Source organism: Halyomorpha halys, unplaced genomic scaffold (genome assembly GCF_000696795.3).
Source record: "Halyomorpha halys isolate HHAL.00 unplaced genomic scaffold, Hhal_1.1 Scaffold121.1, whole genome shotgun sequence".
NCBI lineage: Eukaryota > Metazoa > Arthropoda > Insecta > Hemiptera > Pentatomidae > Halyomorpha > Halyomorpha halys.
This window is the reverse complement of record NW_027107242.1, coordinates 1,099,366-1,117,236: the sequence shown is the minus strand read 5'-3', so window position 1 is coordinate 1,117,236 and position 17,871 is coordinate 1,099,366. Positions and strand designations below refer to the sequence as shown.

Here is a 17,871-nt window from a genome sequence, read left to right as displayed (position 1 = left end):
GCGGCACGGACGACAACTGGAGCAGAGAGTACTCATTCACCGGGAGGCTCTTATAGCAGGAGGGGGCCGGGTGCACAGTCAGTCATGTTGTGCCTCCTAGCTGTGCTACTGCTGTACTCCAGGGTGGTCCTCAATGTCTGGGCTCTGCCGCAGGGCAGGGAACACAGGGTACTCAGGATCAAGGGGGAGAATGGGACCCTGGAGAGGACAATTTTCTTACCCAATGTCTTACAGGACGATGACGACAGGTATGTCCTTATATCGGATTCTTCGCAGAACAAATACAAAGTGACAGAAACAAAGAGGAAGATAAAGAGGAGGCGAAAGAAGAAGCCTGTGAGCCAGCAGATCGATAACAACAACATTACGGACTACAAGGATCCCAAATGTAAGTTAGTTTTTCTATCTTTTATTTAGTTTATATAAAACTTATTTTTCTTTTGATAATATAATGAAGAAAGCCGAAAAATTTTTTTGCAAAAAGAGACAAATTCTAAAAGATTTTAAACACGCTTGCTAAAGATTAAAGCTAAAAAACCTGTAGTTTATTTTACGAACAACAATATATAATAAACATGTATTAAAAAAATTATTTTATTATTAAACAAATTTAAAATTTGGGATCCACCAAAACAAGAGTTATGAAAAAAATGTAATATATATAAAGTTTGTTTTTGTGAAAACCAAAATGGAGCAAAGTAAAACGAAATTTCAAGGTGATATTTGTTAAGCAGTATAAAGAAAAATTTAAATTGAAGTTCTACAAAAGTTGATAAAAAAGCTGTTGTTATTTATCAATTAATGAAAATAAGTAATAATTAGTATTTTGAACTGTGTTTATTTATAAAATTGATCAGCAGTAGTAAGTCAAATAATGTTAGCGAAAATTATCTCGTAATCTAAGATGCAAAATTACCAGCAATACACTTATTCAACTGATTTCGGAAACAATCCTTTCTTATCATAATTTCGTACTAAATCTGAGTAAAGAAAGAAATTAAGAAATGGAAAATGGCCTAAACTGTCGCGTAAATAGTAATTACGGTGTATTTTTTTTCTGATTATAAACTTCTTCTAAAATTGTATACATCTTTATCCTATTAACTTTGAGCATAAGTGTCTTAAACATTATTTTGTCCAAAGAAAAAAGAATCTATTCTAAAAACCTGTATAGTAACTTACGATGAAAAATTGGTTATCTACTGCCAACAACGGCAAAAAATAAATCAAAAAGTAGATTCTCTGGTAAATGTTTCGCAAGTTTATCAACTGCATATCGGATATTTTTGTGTATAAAGAAACAAATTTGGCTTAATTATGTAATAAATACAGTGAAATAATTAATAGTCACTTTTCTGTAAAATTTGTTCTTGAGAGTCAAAATGAACAAAAACTTCCAGTATTTGCATTTTTATGATAATTAAAAAATGTTCAGGAGGTCTATAGAGGTTGAAAACTAGTATTTATCCTTAACTATTTATCACTAACAACAAAAATCAGCATCACGCAAGGTAAAGTCTACTATTTTACTAAACTAATGAAAATGTGTACTCTTATTGCTTCATGTTACCTGAATCAATATTTATCCTTTGTAATAATTTATTTAATAATTAAATAAATAATTATTCAATAATGAATTGCTAATGGTACAAAAACAACAGTATCAATTGGGTTTCTATTAGTAATTTGGGTCTGTTTGCGATTTACAATCCAAATTGATGTACCACTGTTCCCATCTTTTCAGTCCTTAATCTCTTTACCATCGTCAAATTCGACAACGACGACTGTGGAGAAGGCGGAGTCTGTTATCATGAGTACGAGTGTAACGAGCTAGGTGGGATACCGCAAGGACCGTGCGCTAGAGGTTTTGGGGTCTGCTGTATGTGTAAGTTCTTATGACAAAACACAGATTAATAATCTGGAAAACTTGGAAATAATTATTTATCCTTATTTTTATATCTATTCGTTATCTAATTGGAACTTTAATTTTATAATAATGGACAAAGTGGAAGCGCAGTGTGGAGAAACTGTCAAAAAGGCGGTGAGTCTGTTTGTAGGACAGAGCTCGCAAGGCGCCTGCACATTGGGAATTCAGAAGATGGAGTGCGCCAGGCAAATTCGATTAGATTTCTTCTCTTTAGATGTAATTATATAAATTATATTTTTAAAATCTATAAATAATTCAATTTAAGACCATAAAAATGTTGCATACATACGAAACAAATTGCAGTTGGAGGGTCCCTTAGATGGAACTTGTATGATTGACCGACTACTGATATCAGGCCAGAACTCCAACGACATAGTACCTATACTCTGTGGAAGCAATTCAGGTCAACACAGTGAGTAAATATTGTTAATAAAATTTGTTCTACATATGCATATTTGTTTATTGATAAAAAATCCCAACTACATTAAAAGAATTAACAGTTGCTTACTGATTAATTCCTCTTAATATTAACATAAATTATTGGCAAATAAATGGGAATAAAAATTTTTATCTTTTTTAGCCATGAATATTTTTTTTAAATGTGTATATATTTTAAAATTGTATAGGTGATGTACAAATATTCCAATGGACCTCGAAGAAATACCTACCCTCAATCACAAACTATTATTTTTGTCGTATAAACACAATAAGGTTAACAAATTAAAAATAAATAATAGTCCCTTATAACTTATTGTTAATATTAGGATTCATCATGTTGATGCTTACTGGAAATAAAGTTTATCCAACAGAGGAAATTTATACGTAAACAATTCTATTCAAAAGCGAACTATTACCGAGATTGCATATAACATTACATGTCTAATGACGTTAATAGTAGCTATGATTCCTGGAACAAAAGACATAATTACAGAATACGCGAAAGTACATGGTTCTGTTTATTGTTTGCTTATGCAAGCCGTCCACATAGTATTAGAACTAATCATACCAGTTACCAACCCGTGGACACTCTCTACTAACATGAATTACCCTATTTTTTTTAACTTCTACTTTTCATCGAAGAATTTCAATTCTGAAAATTTAGTGAGTTATTTTTAAGTTTATGAACAGGAATCTTATCTTACTGCTTGTGTGAAAAGTGAAAATAAATCTTGAGTTTTCACGTTCTTCTCATTTTAAATTCTAACAAATTTTTGATAAACTTGTAAAATAATTTAAATAAAATAGACGAATACATATATATATAATAACAACACCCATATTTTACACCACACCTCAATAGCTTGGGACTAAGCCAAGATATCTCAAAAACCATTGGAGACGATGATAAGGCAATAGAATTGGTGTTTCGGTTTTTGAAATTACAAAATTTACTGACCAAAATATAACTTGATCGGAAGAAAAAAAAAATAAATAAAAAATAAAAATAAATAAATAAAATAATTAAATAAAAAAATAAATAAAATTTAACGAATATAAGCAAAATTAAATAAAATATAAATGGCGTTGATGACCAATGAAGTTTGGCGCCACTAAACAACCAAACCAACAAACAAACAATAGCAGACATTAATTTTTGAATAGTTTAGTTCGTATATAACATGCTTCCATATAATGACATATGGTATCAGTTTCCTATAATCTAAGGCAATAGGCTTTCGGAGGGTCAAACTCAACGTGAGAAAAGATTTTTTTTTTATTTAATTATTTAAGGCACCAAGCACGTATGGATCATTATTGCCTTAATTTCACAAATACCAAAGGCTATACTTGTAACTTAAGACTTTTGGGCTGTTCCCTTGTACGGGAGCAAGGGTCCGGATTCATAGCTACTATTATATTGAAATGTGAAACTATTGCAACGTTGGAACCTGTGGTAAAATTTGATTAAATACTATGGTAGAGCTTGGAATGATGGAGAAACTCAAAAAGTTTATCCACGGTTTGTTTGTTATCCTGAAAGATGGAATGGAGTTCCAATGGCATATCATATAGAGATTTGAGGGATTTATATGCTCGGATTTCAGTTAAAATGTCCTTAACAGCAAGTCCTGTTCCGCAAGTCAGGCATAAAAGGTGGAGAATCGCGGGCCATGAGATAACCGTGGGCCAGGCGCGTACAAAATCTACTCTTTGCGCACATGTCTAGTTGATGATATACAAGGGGAGTCGTCACTTCTGATTTACCTTAATTTGTTATCAGAAACATTTTCCTACGTTTGTCTCCATTCTAATTTAATCCTCTGCTTAATGAGAGTTATGAAGTCATCGACAGGCCCTCCGCGGTTTGGAATTCCTTCAGAAATCGCCACCTTTGCTGCCCTATCAACTAGTTCATTACCCGCTATTCCGGAATGTCCAGGGACCCAGGCGAAAACCAGAAAAAAAGAAAGGATTTAAATTAACAGAGAAAAGGTTTAAAGTGATGTGAAGTGCAGTGGTATTTATGAGTGTGAAAAGTGTTTTTTTTTTTTATAATTTTATGTTTGCCGTCTCATGAACTAGCAAATATCAACGTTCCATAGCTAATATCACCTATTCCTAACAAATTAGGTTCTTAGAAAAAAAATAAGCACTAAACCAAAATATTATTAATTTTAATTGTGTTCTGTAATAATACTTGCGAAAGTAATCGATGGTATTGGAGAAAACTGATACTAGGTCCTTTTTAAATTAATTCTTAACGTTGGGCCAAACAGGATGTATTTGGAAATATATGTACGTCCAGAAAAATACATTTGTGCATACTTACGTGAAAGTATTGTGTAGAATTTAATAATTAATCAATTTTAATGTCAATATATTTTTCTACCATTTTACATGAATAAGAAGCTTCCTTGTATTTGCTATTATAATGATAATAAATAATTGACACGCATTAAAAAGAACTATAAATAATAACTTCAGTTATAAATATCCAACCTCATTTGAACCTCGTCAAATTAAAATTACAAATTAAATAATATAAAAATTAAACTAATTAAAAACAACAATATAGAAAAAAATACTGATAAGAATAAAGTAAAATTTACTCTGGAGTTGACTCAGGAAATACTTAAGTGACACTGGTAAATTAAAAAAAAATAATATTTACTGCAATAAAAGACATGAAAATGCTAGGTAAAGTTTTAAACAAGAAGGATTTGTTTTAATACTCCTTTTAATAAAGCACCTAAGTTTAATACTTCTAAACCTAAAGTTGTGATTGCTTTCAAAGTTTAAAAATTGAGTTTTCTAGTCTAAAATAGGATTAGAAAAAATCATTAAGGTAAATTTTTCTCAGATTTATATGCTTATTATAACCTAACACTATCTTGTCTTCAGTTGTCTATTTGAATGCTTACAGTGAACTTGGATATCGACGAGGTGGAAGGTCCTATTATGCTTTCGGTTATTTCCCCTTCGAAGAGAAACTTCAAAATGAAGGTGACCCAGCTCTGTGACGGAGACCCTCTGCTGGCCCCAAAGGGTTGCCTGCAGTACTACACCGACCCATTCGGTGAGATCAAGTCCTTCAACTACCAGGATCAGTCTACAGAATCCGCTTACTTGGTCAGTATATAGTAGAACTTTATATAAGATGTAGTAGAATGTAAAATATATGATGGAGTATTGTAATTAAAATACAAAATGCCTTTATTTTAACGGAGTATTATTATGGAATTGAATTCTGTAACGATAAAGTAATTTATGTAATAAGTCATAAAAATATTTGTTTTTCGTACTGTTAGAGTGCATTTCTGAACATTGCTCACGCTTTTGACTGTTTATGGCACACCGAATCGCTCTTCAAGATAAAAATCCTTCACCCCAGTTTTTATACGTATTTCCTTCGATCCTAAGTCTCATACAAGGACGTCACAGGTGTAGGGCGGGTTGGAGTGTAGGTCCCAGGGCGCTCGGTTAGGAACGTTGTGGGTTCGATTCCCACCTGAGACTGTTAGTATTTGTTTGTCGGTGGTCCCGAAGAATGAATCTTGACATTCCCACCTTGGTTAGTCGTGGCAACATTAGAGTTAGACGCGAGGGTTTGGCAAAAAGGACCACCAGGCCCAATTGCCGGATTGTTCCCCCCACCAAATACCAATACCAATACGTCTCATACCGTTCCTTTCGCGCCCGCAAATGTACATAATTTTCTGTTGAGGCTGGTAATTCACATGGCAGTGTATTGGGTCCTGTCCTGCATTCTCTATAGATATCCGTCTCAATCCCGAAACTTTTTTAGATGACCCCCTTCCTGTTCATTTCAGACATACATGGAAGGAGGATGAATTATCTAGAGGTAACCTTGATGAGGTCAAATTTTCATTTCGTAGGACTGCCACAGATATAAAAGTAAATCCCCGAGGCCGGATTAGAATCGGTGCCACTGTAGTTATGAGGCAGTTGAGTGAGGAAGTTGACGCTCCAATTCCATCGCTTACAAATGGTTCCATATAAAGATTTTTTTCTTTTCAGTATACTAATTCTTCCTTCCTATGTGCTACATAATAGTTTTAATGCTTAAGTAATAAAAACAAACTTGAGTTGAATATTTTTTTTTGTACGGATAATAAAATTATTTACTATTTACTTTATGATTTGTATGTTTCTATTTTACAGAACAATTTGAATTACGCAATGTGCATAAAGAAAAATCCAGGAATGTGTACAGTCGAATACAGTAACACCAGGCCTACAGGCGAGGAGTACACATTCGATATCAACAATGTTGACCTAGGTAATAACGTTAAACCTGCAAAATCTATAATTTATGCTGTGTAACTTGAATCTTGTATAGTTTTGTGAGAGACATTGTTTTTCATTTGAAAAAAATGTCAAGATAATTGCTATTACACACATTTGGGGTCTTTGGTAAAAGAAAGATGGATAATAATTCTTAAAACTGTTAGTTTTGATGCTGCTAGTAATTAAACAAATAAAATAATAGATATAATATTGCAAGGGGCCTCGGAAATCAAAAAAATCATTCCTCTGACAGACGCAGCTTCGGTTCTTATGAGCCTAAAGTTTGAATTGAAAACAGGCCTGAAGCTACTTGCTACTGAGTTGGAACGTCTCACCAAACTCTACGAACAAGTCACGCTGCAGTGGGTCCATGGGGACTGTGGAATAACAGGAAATGAACTGGTTGATAAACTTGCGAAGGAGGGATCTAAATTATTCCAAATCACCATCATATCTCGACTAAAGGAAACTAAAACCATTTATAAAGCAGTGGTTTTGCAGAGGTTGAATAATCAGCATCCAGACTTCAAACGCAGAGATCTATACTACTCACTATACTACTCTCACCTCTAAAAACAACCTCTCACCTCTGCGTACTCATAAAGGAACAACGGATGCAGAGATGGCCTGAACCGACTTGGTTACCAAGGTGTTCAGCGACCTGAGTGATCTCAAGAGTACCTCCGACTTTAGTTAGTTTTATGTATGGTATAAAAGTTTGTGAAGTATTCCCTCTCCTTCCCCCTCCAAAGAAGCAATATTTTTTTCTTACAGTACGTTCAAAATAATATAATATGAAGGTCTTCTACACCAACTAATCTATAACTATTCCTTATTTATTTGATTTTTGGTAACGAAATAAACAGACGGAGAGCTGACAGTGCCCGAAGGAGAGGCAGGGGTGGAAGTGTTCAATTGTCCAGAAGACTACCTCGCAATAGCTGGTCTAAGGCTGTGTGGTCAGAAGTTCAATGATGCAACTACCAATGCCGACTTCACCCAGAATGCACCAGTTACTGGTAATTAATTAATGATATTGAAATAATTAATTATTGAATTAATCAATAAGAAATTTTATCAAAATATTTACTCACATCTTGTTCGTGTTTTTTAAATATCTCTTACAACATAAAATATTAACAAGGTTTCAAAGTTTTAAAAATTATATAAAAATAAACATTACACCGGAAAATGAATGTCAGTAAACTAAAATTAATTGCACAAAGCATTGCACAGTACACACTGAAAAATAATAATAGAATACGTGTTCGTAGTATACAATTAATGGCACACCTCAGAATAAATCAAATTTGTTGTTTTAGCTTGAAAAACACTAGAGATTGCTTCGATGGCTGAAAAAATCATCACAGATAAAAAAATAAAACTCTTTTATCCTCATTTTACTTAACCAGGTTGAAAAAAATATATCAAACTACCGCCTTATTTTGATTGATATATAAATATTTTATTTATTTTTTTTTTATTTTATCATTCTTTAAACAGGTAAATTAAACTTTTATTAAACGAATTATGAAGTTTCAAAATATAATAATAACATTGTAGATAATAACATATGTGATCACATCGTCGATACAAATGGTGTTTAAATTGTAGTTAATATATTATTAATTTGTTTTATTAATACAAATTATAGTTGCATATTTAAAGTAGCTGCTCATTTCTAATCCTGCTTTGCTTCAATTTATCAATTAGTGTTTTTAATAAGTGATGTCGCATATTGAGCTAGTCTTTTTGGCTTGGCGAAGAAAAAATAATATCACGTTAAAAAATTGAAAACTAATAATAATAAAGAAAACGAATAATGCAAATTATGCAGATAAATCACTCAAGTTTTGCATGTTTTGTTTTTTTATTTATATATTTATATTTCATTTTGTTTTTAATTTATTAAATAGTTTTGAAAATTCCCTACGAATCTTATATTTTTCAGAATCATGTTCTTATTTCGCATTTAATGCTTATGTTCTTTTAATTTTAGTTCTATTAATTCTAAGCTATCACTTTCTTAAACTTTAAAAAAATTATATTTAGCAAATATAAATAATAAAATGATTAGGTGTTGGTTTACAACAAACCTCTTTTGTTTCTATGTCGTTCCTAAATTGTAGACAAATATAAATTTTACATAAAAACAATTTAATGGGTGACTGCATAGGTTATTTAGGTAACAATTGGCACTGAAACACAATGTTGAAATGTGGATCATGGTTATATTTACAATATTTCTCCTAAAAAGACATTTATTTAGAAATTATGAAAATATAAACTTTGTGATTTTACGCATCTTTTTTTACCTGTAAAGTAAAAAACAAAAATTGTAAATCATGCAGATTACTGAAACCTCAAAACACTTTCAACAAACTTATCACAATGGTTAAGATTTTGACTACAGATCAAATCTTATTTATTTTTCGATTAAACAATAGTTCAAATGAAGCAATATTGAATTACTTAAGATAACCACATATTTTTTATACATTCTCAATGTTGAGTCACAGTAAGTGACAATAAGCGCTGAAAGGAGCAGCGGAACGATTAGAATTCAAACCTAAAAATTAATATTCATTTTCTTATAATAAATGATGTACATTTAACGCTATCATGAAATTACATTTCCTAATTCTCACCAATAGAAAAATATTTAATATGACTAATGCCATAAGAAATACTTCATTATTTTGTGTGTGTGTTTTTTTTAGACAAAAGCAATGGGCCTTTCATCATGTCATTCGTATCCAGTTCTACTAACACAGGAAGAGGATTTCATCTGCAATACCAACAAAAACCTTGTTTATGAGTCTTTGGTTGTAAATATTTATTTATTTGTATTTATTAATAAAGCATTATGTTCAATGATTGCCTTTGTTTATTAAACCTTACCATCTATTTCTGCACCATAAAGAAATAAAATAAAAAAGGAAAAACAATTTTAAAATTGGTTTTAATCCCTTATACGTCGTATTGCTATGTATTAAGAATACTGATAAGGAAAATAAATCAGTTTTATTGAATATATAGTGATTTTTAATTAAAGTTTGGTTCAATTATGTGGATAATTGAATATTAGCAACAAAAAAATGTGTTTTTTCCTTTAAATAAGAACAGTGTGCCATAAACTGATCTACTCGCTCAAGTCCCCTCTTCAAGGAGGGAGGCGGCCAATGACGATAAGGCATGTAAGGCTGTGAAATATCTCTACAGCTACATATAGAGGCAGGGTAGCTTCCTAAGTGGACATTATCGGCAACTACACCTCCAACATCAGTTCTAAATGGTTCCCACCCTGCTAGAAGACACCACAGCCTCCATCACCGAGAGCTCAAGTTGATCGGTTTCCCAGTAAATCTGATGCCAACGTGATGTTTCAGAAAAATGAATCTCTGCCTACCAACTTCACAGTAGGCCATTTCAAAGTAAACCAGTGGATCCCCACCATCCTCTACCCGAGTGTCACACTGGAAAGGCACCTTACTTCCAGGGTAAACTTTAGCTAGCCTGCAGGAAGACCCACAGGTTTTACCACTTGATCAAGCCGCCGTAGCTCTCCCTTCGGCTAAAGCTGCAAAGGTATAAGGCTATAATTTTACCAACTCTGCTCTATGGGGTTCCTGTATTGCGGCACCCATATAAAACAACACTGACTGCTATAAAACCTCGACATTTTAAGACCTCCTTTTTCACCTATAACGGAGTGATATTTCATTAAAAAGCCTTTAATTCTGCGTAGAATCAGTACCAGAAACTAATAATTCGGTCAAATATAGTGGTTTTGACTGTACCTGTTAATACTTATAATACAGCAAGGTATAAAACGATGTTATAGTTAATACTATATATGAGTTGGCAGGTTTCTTTATAAATGTTACAGAGTATCTAATTGCATTCTCACTACTTCCTCAATAGCACTAACAAGCGGCGTTTTTTCGAGACCATGTGATCGTTTTTTTTGTTCAGGTTGGTCATCCTCTTAAGTAGTCTGAACAAAGCACTGAAGCGTTCTTTTATTTTTTTTTTTTTGCTCAACCGCCATCTCCACCAATTACTCCCTCACTGAATGGCATTTGATCTCTTTCAATAATTTTTTTCATCATTTAATTATAATTAATTCATGATTTTACTTCGGATAAGAAATTTCGGAAATTTACTCACTTCACTCTTGTCTCTGTCACTCCTCTTTAAACGAAAATATTCAGTCTAATATTAAAATGAAATCCTCTAAACATATTGGAATAGCTCAAATGCTTTCATTAAAATAAAAATTATATGAAAAGGGTGAAATTAAAATCAATGATCATACTATTCAACAGGTTGCAGCGTAAGGGCTTGTTCAATGGGCACTTTTTTTTTTTTTTTTTTTTAACAATAACATGCAAACAAGTTTATAATAAAAATATTTAAATTATTAAATATAAAATATTAACTGGAATGGTAATTGTATAAGATTATGATGCGATATAACAATGTCATAAGAGATACAATCATTTATTGATTTTAATTTTTATATATAGATGCATTTATGTAACTTCCAGTGAACGGTTAACGTTGCATTTGTTTATCTTATAGAGTATGACTGCTTTAGTGATTAGTGAAATGCCAAGACCGTTGTAACAGATCGATATAGTATACATGATGTTATGGTCAGTAAGGTGGCAACCTCCTTCGTAGGATGAGGAACAGAACACTTAGCGAGGTAAAGATATCAACTATTATCAAATAAATTTTTACTGATAAGTCTTACTACAGATTATTGCTTGTTATGACATAATTTAAAATCATTGATAAAATGAAATTAGTTTTTGTATAAATGGGCAAATTTAATGATTAGAAAACTTATTTCCTTTATAACCTGATAGCATAAAACTCAGGACTTGATATTCTATTTTAAATTTAAATATCATAAAACGGCTTCACCTGCTGTGATCATAAATTAATTTAAAGGACAAAATTGGAAGACACTTGATAAAAAATCTTCTGGTCTAAAAAGTCTCTAAATTGTCGGGAAAAAACTCACCTCTCAACGTTTCGCCGCTTCAGGTATTGTCAGGACAAGAAAAAAAAAAAAGATCACATAATATCAGAATCTCAAGATCGAAGTGTATTTTGTGTTTTTTTCTCTCAAAATTCAATTTTATACTGATGAAACTTTTACGAAATTCATTTTGTTGTTAATAATGAACGTCAAAGCTCTATTAGACAGTTGGAAGAAGCAATATAATCCAAAATATTTCAAAGTCAGATTTTTTACTAACTATAATTCACAATAAATTAATTTATCATAATAAATGGACACAGTGCTCTATTACATCTAAACACATATTTAAGGTTTAAAACTTACCCCCCGACTATCTTCTCCAATCAATTTAAGGTTTAATATCTTCCTATTCATAATAAACTTATTTAATTTATCTTTATAACCTTATTGTAATGGACTAAGTAATGTTTTTTTTTTAAAAAATTGAAATAAATATAATTTTTAAATTACTGCTAGTGAAGAAAAAAAAATTAATTGTTAGTTAAATTATAGGAATCAAATAAAAACATATATTTTTTCACTCCATAATTACAAAGTTAGCTGTAAACCGAGGCAATGAAAAAGCAAAAATAGTTTGATCTTGAAAAAATTTTAGCTTTCTGTTTATGTACCATTTTTTTCAAAAATACAAATAATTGAAGGTCTTACATCACCTAAAAAGATTCAAACCACAATATTTATCATAACGATTTTTTATCAGAAAACAATTTTTTTCTGACTTAATCTAACTGAAACTGGAAATGAATCTGTCCTTAATAGATTATAAAGGTCTAAAATAAAGTAATTTCATTTGTTTAAAAACATTTTTGTTACCTCTTGCAACGTTAAATATTAGCAAGAACCAATAAGAATAAAAACGTATAGTGAAATAATAATAAAAAAAAAAAATTACGTACCTACCTATTAGATGAGTATTGTTTGAAACCTGTTTAAATGTAAAGGTCTTAATTCTTATCTTCCGAATTAGTGAATTTGTGAAAGTTTTTTCTTTTGACACCACATACTACGTTTTTTTCAGTAGTTTATGAACTTTTTTAAAGAATTTATTTATTTTTATTTACATCTGTATCAAAATACATACAACAAACAAATTTACTATATGTGGTATATGAACTTAATTTCGAAATTTATCGTGTAACATCGCCTGGTATTGAACTCTTGAAGTTCAAAGCCAACATGATCGTCAGTGATAATTCAAATGTAAAAATATCGGACGGGACTGTTACTAGATAGTACGATATCTATAAATTTATTGAGCCACTTTACGTGATGGCATATCAAGTAATTGTACTTTAATTGATAGCTTGATATTTATCAGCAATATCAACTCATGTAAACGCAACGACCTTTGCCAAATTAAATAAAATTACCTCAATATTGGTCAAATTATTTTTAAACTTCACTCACACACGTCATGACATACTTATATAGGCAATCGAGGCATTTTACTAACATTTCAAAGAAAGATGTCAAAATGGAGGTTTGTTTTACAATTTCTATACTGGCATGATTAAAAAAAAAGTTTCTAAAAGTAACTAAAATCACAGGCGATAGCGATTAGTAATTTTAATATATATATTTTTTAATGTAATTATTCACTTTGAATAATTTATCGGAAATATGGACCACAAATATGCACCAATTATATGGTGATTGGCATTATGTGGATTGGATCGGTTCAATCCTATAATAAAAAAGATGCGAAAGAGCTCCATAAAAAAAATAAATAAAAGAAAGAGAAAAGATGATCCATTATGTACGACTTTATTGAAATAATATTATTAAAAAAAGCAATAAATTTCAAAATAAAATAATAAAAACGAGGAATTGTTCATAAAAGAACACCTAAAGGAAAGATGGAATTGCGTATTTATAATCTGGAAATGTTCTATTTAATTAATGTGTTAAGATCTTATATTCGTAAATTGAATAATTAAAAATTTTATAATGGTGACTTTGAGAAATTTCAGTGTTACATTAAATAATATTTCGTCGTTTCTGAGACAACTTTGTGATCAAATATAAAACAAGGTTTCGTGTAAATTCAGATTAAAATAAAGTTATAAAAATAATTAAAATAGCCAACTTTTATTGCCCTACTTCAAAAATTTCATAAAGGATTATTAAAGCTTTCATGAAGACAACAATGATAATTATGTTGACATCGGTGGCATACGGTCTTGTATATATTTATATATACAATTGTATTCTGATTACAATTGTTTGTAGCTTGAATTATACATACGAAGGTATACAGTTGCATATGTAAATATCATTGACAAAATATGGTTGGTGAATCAGTCAGTATTTTTTTTTATCAAAGAAGCTCTATAAGGTTAAAGATTTTTTTGTTTTTTTTCGCCAACACACCCATTAATAATAGAGTTGAAGCAGCATTTGAAAACTTTGAACATGGTTTGTAGGGTTTTGTTTTTGTGGTTGCCAGATCATTGTGGGATCACTGGGAATGAAAAGGCAGACTAGCTATAAAGACAGGTCTAGTTGTAACATCATCAACATGGGAAGATGATATTTCTTGGATCAAAGAAATTGAATGGCAAGAGTGGCAAGACAAACGGTTCACCACGAGAGACAACAAGTTAAGTATGGTCCAACAGACAGTGAAACGACCAACCAGAAACTTGAATCTGCTTCAGAGAGAAGATGTTGGATTAACCCGTCTTCCCCCGTATTGAAAAAAGCAAATGCACCGATGTGTCGCTACTGCGAAAACGATCTCACCGTTAGGTACATTCTCACTGAATGTATTGCTCACGATTCACACCGATTCTCTTCAGATTTACAGGAGATGTTGAGAGAAGAAGTTGAGACAACAAAAACTTTTTCACTTTTTAAAAAAAAATCATATCTATGATCACACATAGTCTTAACTCAAATTCCTGCATGAATAAATGGGTGCATAATTTAATATAGTAATTTACTCACTACGTAAATTCTAATTGTAACTTTGTAAAATGTAAATTGTAATTGTACATACGTAATTGTAAATGTAAATTTGTAATTGTAATTGTAAATGTAAATTTATAACTTTCTCACTTTGTAATTGTAACTTTGTGAACATGTAAATTGTAATCTACTAAATTTGTAATTCCAGTGTGAGCCCTAGTGGTCGAAACACTTTAATAAATAAAAAAAAAAAGGTTAAGGCCTCGATAATAAAATATTACTGACTGATTTCCTGAATATCTGGTATCCATAATTATATTTACAATAGGATGAATTAACCACACGCCACCTTTTAAGTAATTCAGTTATTCCATATTTAATCTCTCTTTTGCTGAGGTTAGGAGGGAACTGCTCTATAAGTTGGTCTACTAAAGTTAAACGATTAGCCCTTAATGTTTTTTGTTAACTAGGATAATAACTCAATATTTTACTTTGAGACGAAAAAATATTTTATTATAGTTTATTATGTTCCAGGCATGGGTAACAACATCCGTTTTCAGCATCAAACCTTACACTAAAGTATCAGTAAACAAATATTTTCTGGAAATCAAGCCATTAATTATCCTTCAAAGGGCTCTTGGAAAGTTACCATATTCCTTCAATAAGCATGGTAAGATAGAAGCTATTGATAGTTTTACTAAGTATTTATACTCTACTATACTATACTATCTATTATACTCTCTATTATACTATATATTTATATTCCATAACTAGTTAGTAAAATATCGTGTTATAGCGAAAATACTACATCTATCAAAGTAGTATATTAACAATTTCAAAGGTATATTGGAATTTATTTTAAAAAATAGTCAATACATTTTTACATTTTTTTTTCACACTTGCTTCTGTTTCAGGATTCGATCCCTTCAAGATTATTTCATTTCCTGTGCTTTATACCATCGTGTTCTTCACAGTTCAGTCTGCTTGGACGATTCACACAATGTCAGTTATTATTAAAGAAAAAATCTTCAACGCTCCCAGCTATGACATGGCTCTATTTTGGGTGTCGCTGGAACTTATTCTTCTTCTGAATATAGCTAGCCCTATAACGGAATGGATAGATGTTCATAAGTACGTACAATTCGTCAACAATTGGAAAGACTTTCAGGTGAGTATTTTCCATGTAGATTATTATCCTATAGATGTTTTTTGGGGGACAGCGGTAGCGGCGTTGTAACGCGCCAGTCTACCAACTCAGAGGCTGTCAGATCGAATCCCGGTCCCACCCGGGCTTTTTTCAAGCATAAAATAATCCAAAATTCACTTACAACCTCCCCCCGGGCATTTGTGAGGCCCGTTAGCCAATGGGTGGCACTCACAAAAAAAGAGGCTTGGGAGTGACGAATCCACCCTACAAAAAACGCGCGATGAATTGGGAAATACACCGCGTGAGGACTTAGGCCTCTATGGTCTGTTGTCCATTTAATAATAATCAAAATGTTTATATGCATAAAGATAAATAGGTTATCTAGGTTATTTCGGCTGCATATTGAAACATTGTATAGAATGTACAAATGATACAAAGATTGCTTTTATATATTTATGAAGTCCTTTGCTATATATCGAGGTTTTAACGATTCCGAAATTGTCAAATATGACAAACGTCCGTGTGTGATTTAGCCACTAACTAATAGCCAATGAGGAATAAGATTCCATATTTAAATTATTTTTGAACAATTGTCTTTAGCGATTATCTTGGCATCCCGAACGATAGTATATAGAGCACCTTGTATATAAAGCTGTATAGCATAAGGTTAGTAAATATTTAGCTTTCTGAAATCCTCTATGGAGGCGTTAGTGCGCTGATCTATGGTTATACCAAGATCTATCAACTATCCTAGTATCCCTTAATGCATTAACATTACCTGATAAATAAACGTATTCTTGTTGGTAAGTACAGAGAACTTTATTTTTTCTTTGTTGATAGGACAATTACATGGATTCAGAACTTGAGATGACCCTATCACTCCCAATAAAGATCATCGCAGTGCTCCTGTTGCCAGTTGCATTAGCCTTCGTTTCCTTCCAGGTCTACGCTCTCACCGACCTCACCTTTTTCACCATGCTCCCTTTCATCATCACCGCCTGTTCATCAACCATCACACTCGTCCAATGGTGTGCGACACTCTACGAACTACGAGCAGCGACAAGAGTTTTACTCAGTAAAATAACCATGGTCAATACCAGAACATGCTTTCATGCTAATCACTTTTAAAATACTCGTTATCCTATATAGTTAACTACTGAAAAAAAATGATGGGTTGCCCGCATCAAACAACTCACTTCTATTAAAATTAATCTATGGTCTTTTCAATCTATCCATTGCTTAAAATCGATTCAATTTATATAACACATTTAAGAAGGAATAAGCAATAATATCAAAGAATAACACCTCAAACGTATCATTTTATATCTCAGGTTCTAATCTATTTATGGAGGCCGGGATAGTTCCATTTTGTGTAATCTATAACACCATACGCCACAAGTATAAATTGAGTCTTGTAATTTGTGTGATAAAAAAAAAAAATTTAATTTCCGGTACAACAATTCGTATTTGGTACGAAAAATCTAATATAAAGAGTGTTTATTTGTATAATACAACAACAAAGAATAACAAAATCGTGTTTATATTCATGGGCGTAGGCAGAATACATGCGCATACATATATAGTCCATTCTAAAACTTTGGTAACACGAAAGATATGTAATACCGCATCATTCCAACAAATGATCCACTAATTTTACTTCTACTTCATAAAATTCAATCATTACTTTTAAAATTTTAATTACCAATAATCACAATAAATGATTGTAAATGAATCTAGAAAATCGAGCATCGAGCCCCAGCTCCCCCTGCTCTTTCAACGCCTAAGTTTATATTAACGTTATGGAAAGTATTAGGGTGAGATAGGATGTTCTCGGATGTTTATGACGTCCCAATCTTGTAGGTAGGTCATTAAACAAGCATAAAAAAAATAATAATTAATTTGTATTTTCCTAGTTACCCTATAATTTTTATCTGCCCTATACCTATGCCCTACTATAAAAGTTTTTTTTTTTAATCTTAATTTTAGGTTTTGCTTCCATAATATTATTATTATTTTTTTAAAGAGGGAGATGTGGCCCATCCCGGGTCCATAAGAATATTAATATATTGAAAACATTTGAACCGTTTC

General features: G+C 31.6%; 2 protein-coding genes across 2 annotated transcripts in view; both read left to right on the top strand.

Annotated features, from left to right (window-relative positions):
* On the top strand, positions 1-9,551 carry LOC106678056 (uncharacterized). Its single transcript, XM_014416349.3, has 8 exons — positions 1-388; positions 1,745-1,885; positions 2,007-2,143; positions 2,231-2,339; positions 5,292-5,497; positions 6,551-6,668; positions 7,543-7,695; positions 9,397-9,551. The coding sequence occupies exons 1-8, from the start codon at positions 85-87 to the stop codon at positions 9,492-9,494; spliced, it is 1,266 nt and encodes a 421-aa protein (XP_014271835.2). The 5' UTR covers positions 1-84; the 3' UTR covers positions 9,495-9,551.
* Positions 9,552-11,348: 1,797 nt separating this feature from the next.
* Positions 11,349-17,871, top strand: part of LOC106678057 (uncharacterized) — a 21,178-nt gene continuing 14,655 nt past the window's right edge. The window contains exons 1-4 of the mRNA XM_067045537.1: positions 11,349-11,387; positions 15,171-15,306; positions 15,551-15,804; positions 16,624-16,872. Of these exons, the coding sequence (XP_066901638.1) occupies positions 11,364-11,387; positions 15,171-15,306; positions 15,551-15,804; positions 16,624-16,872 (663 nt within the window). The 5' untranslated portion in view covers positions 11,349-11,363. The remainder of the gene's footprint in view (positions 11,388-15,170; positions 15,307-15,550; positions 15,805-16,623; positions 16,873-17,871) is intronic.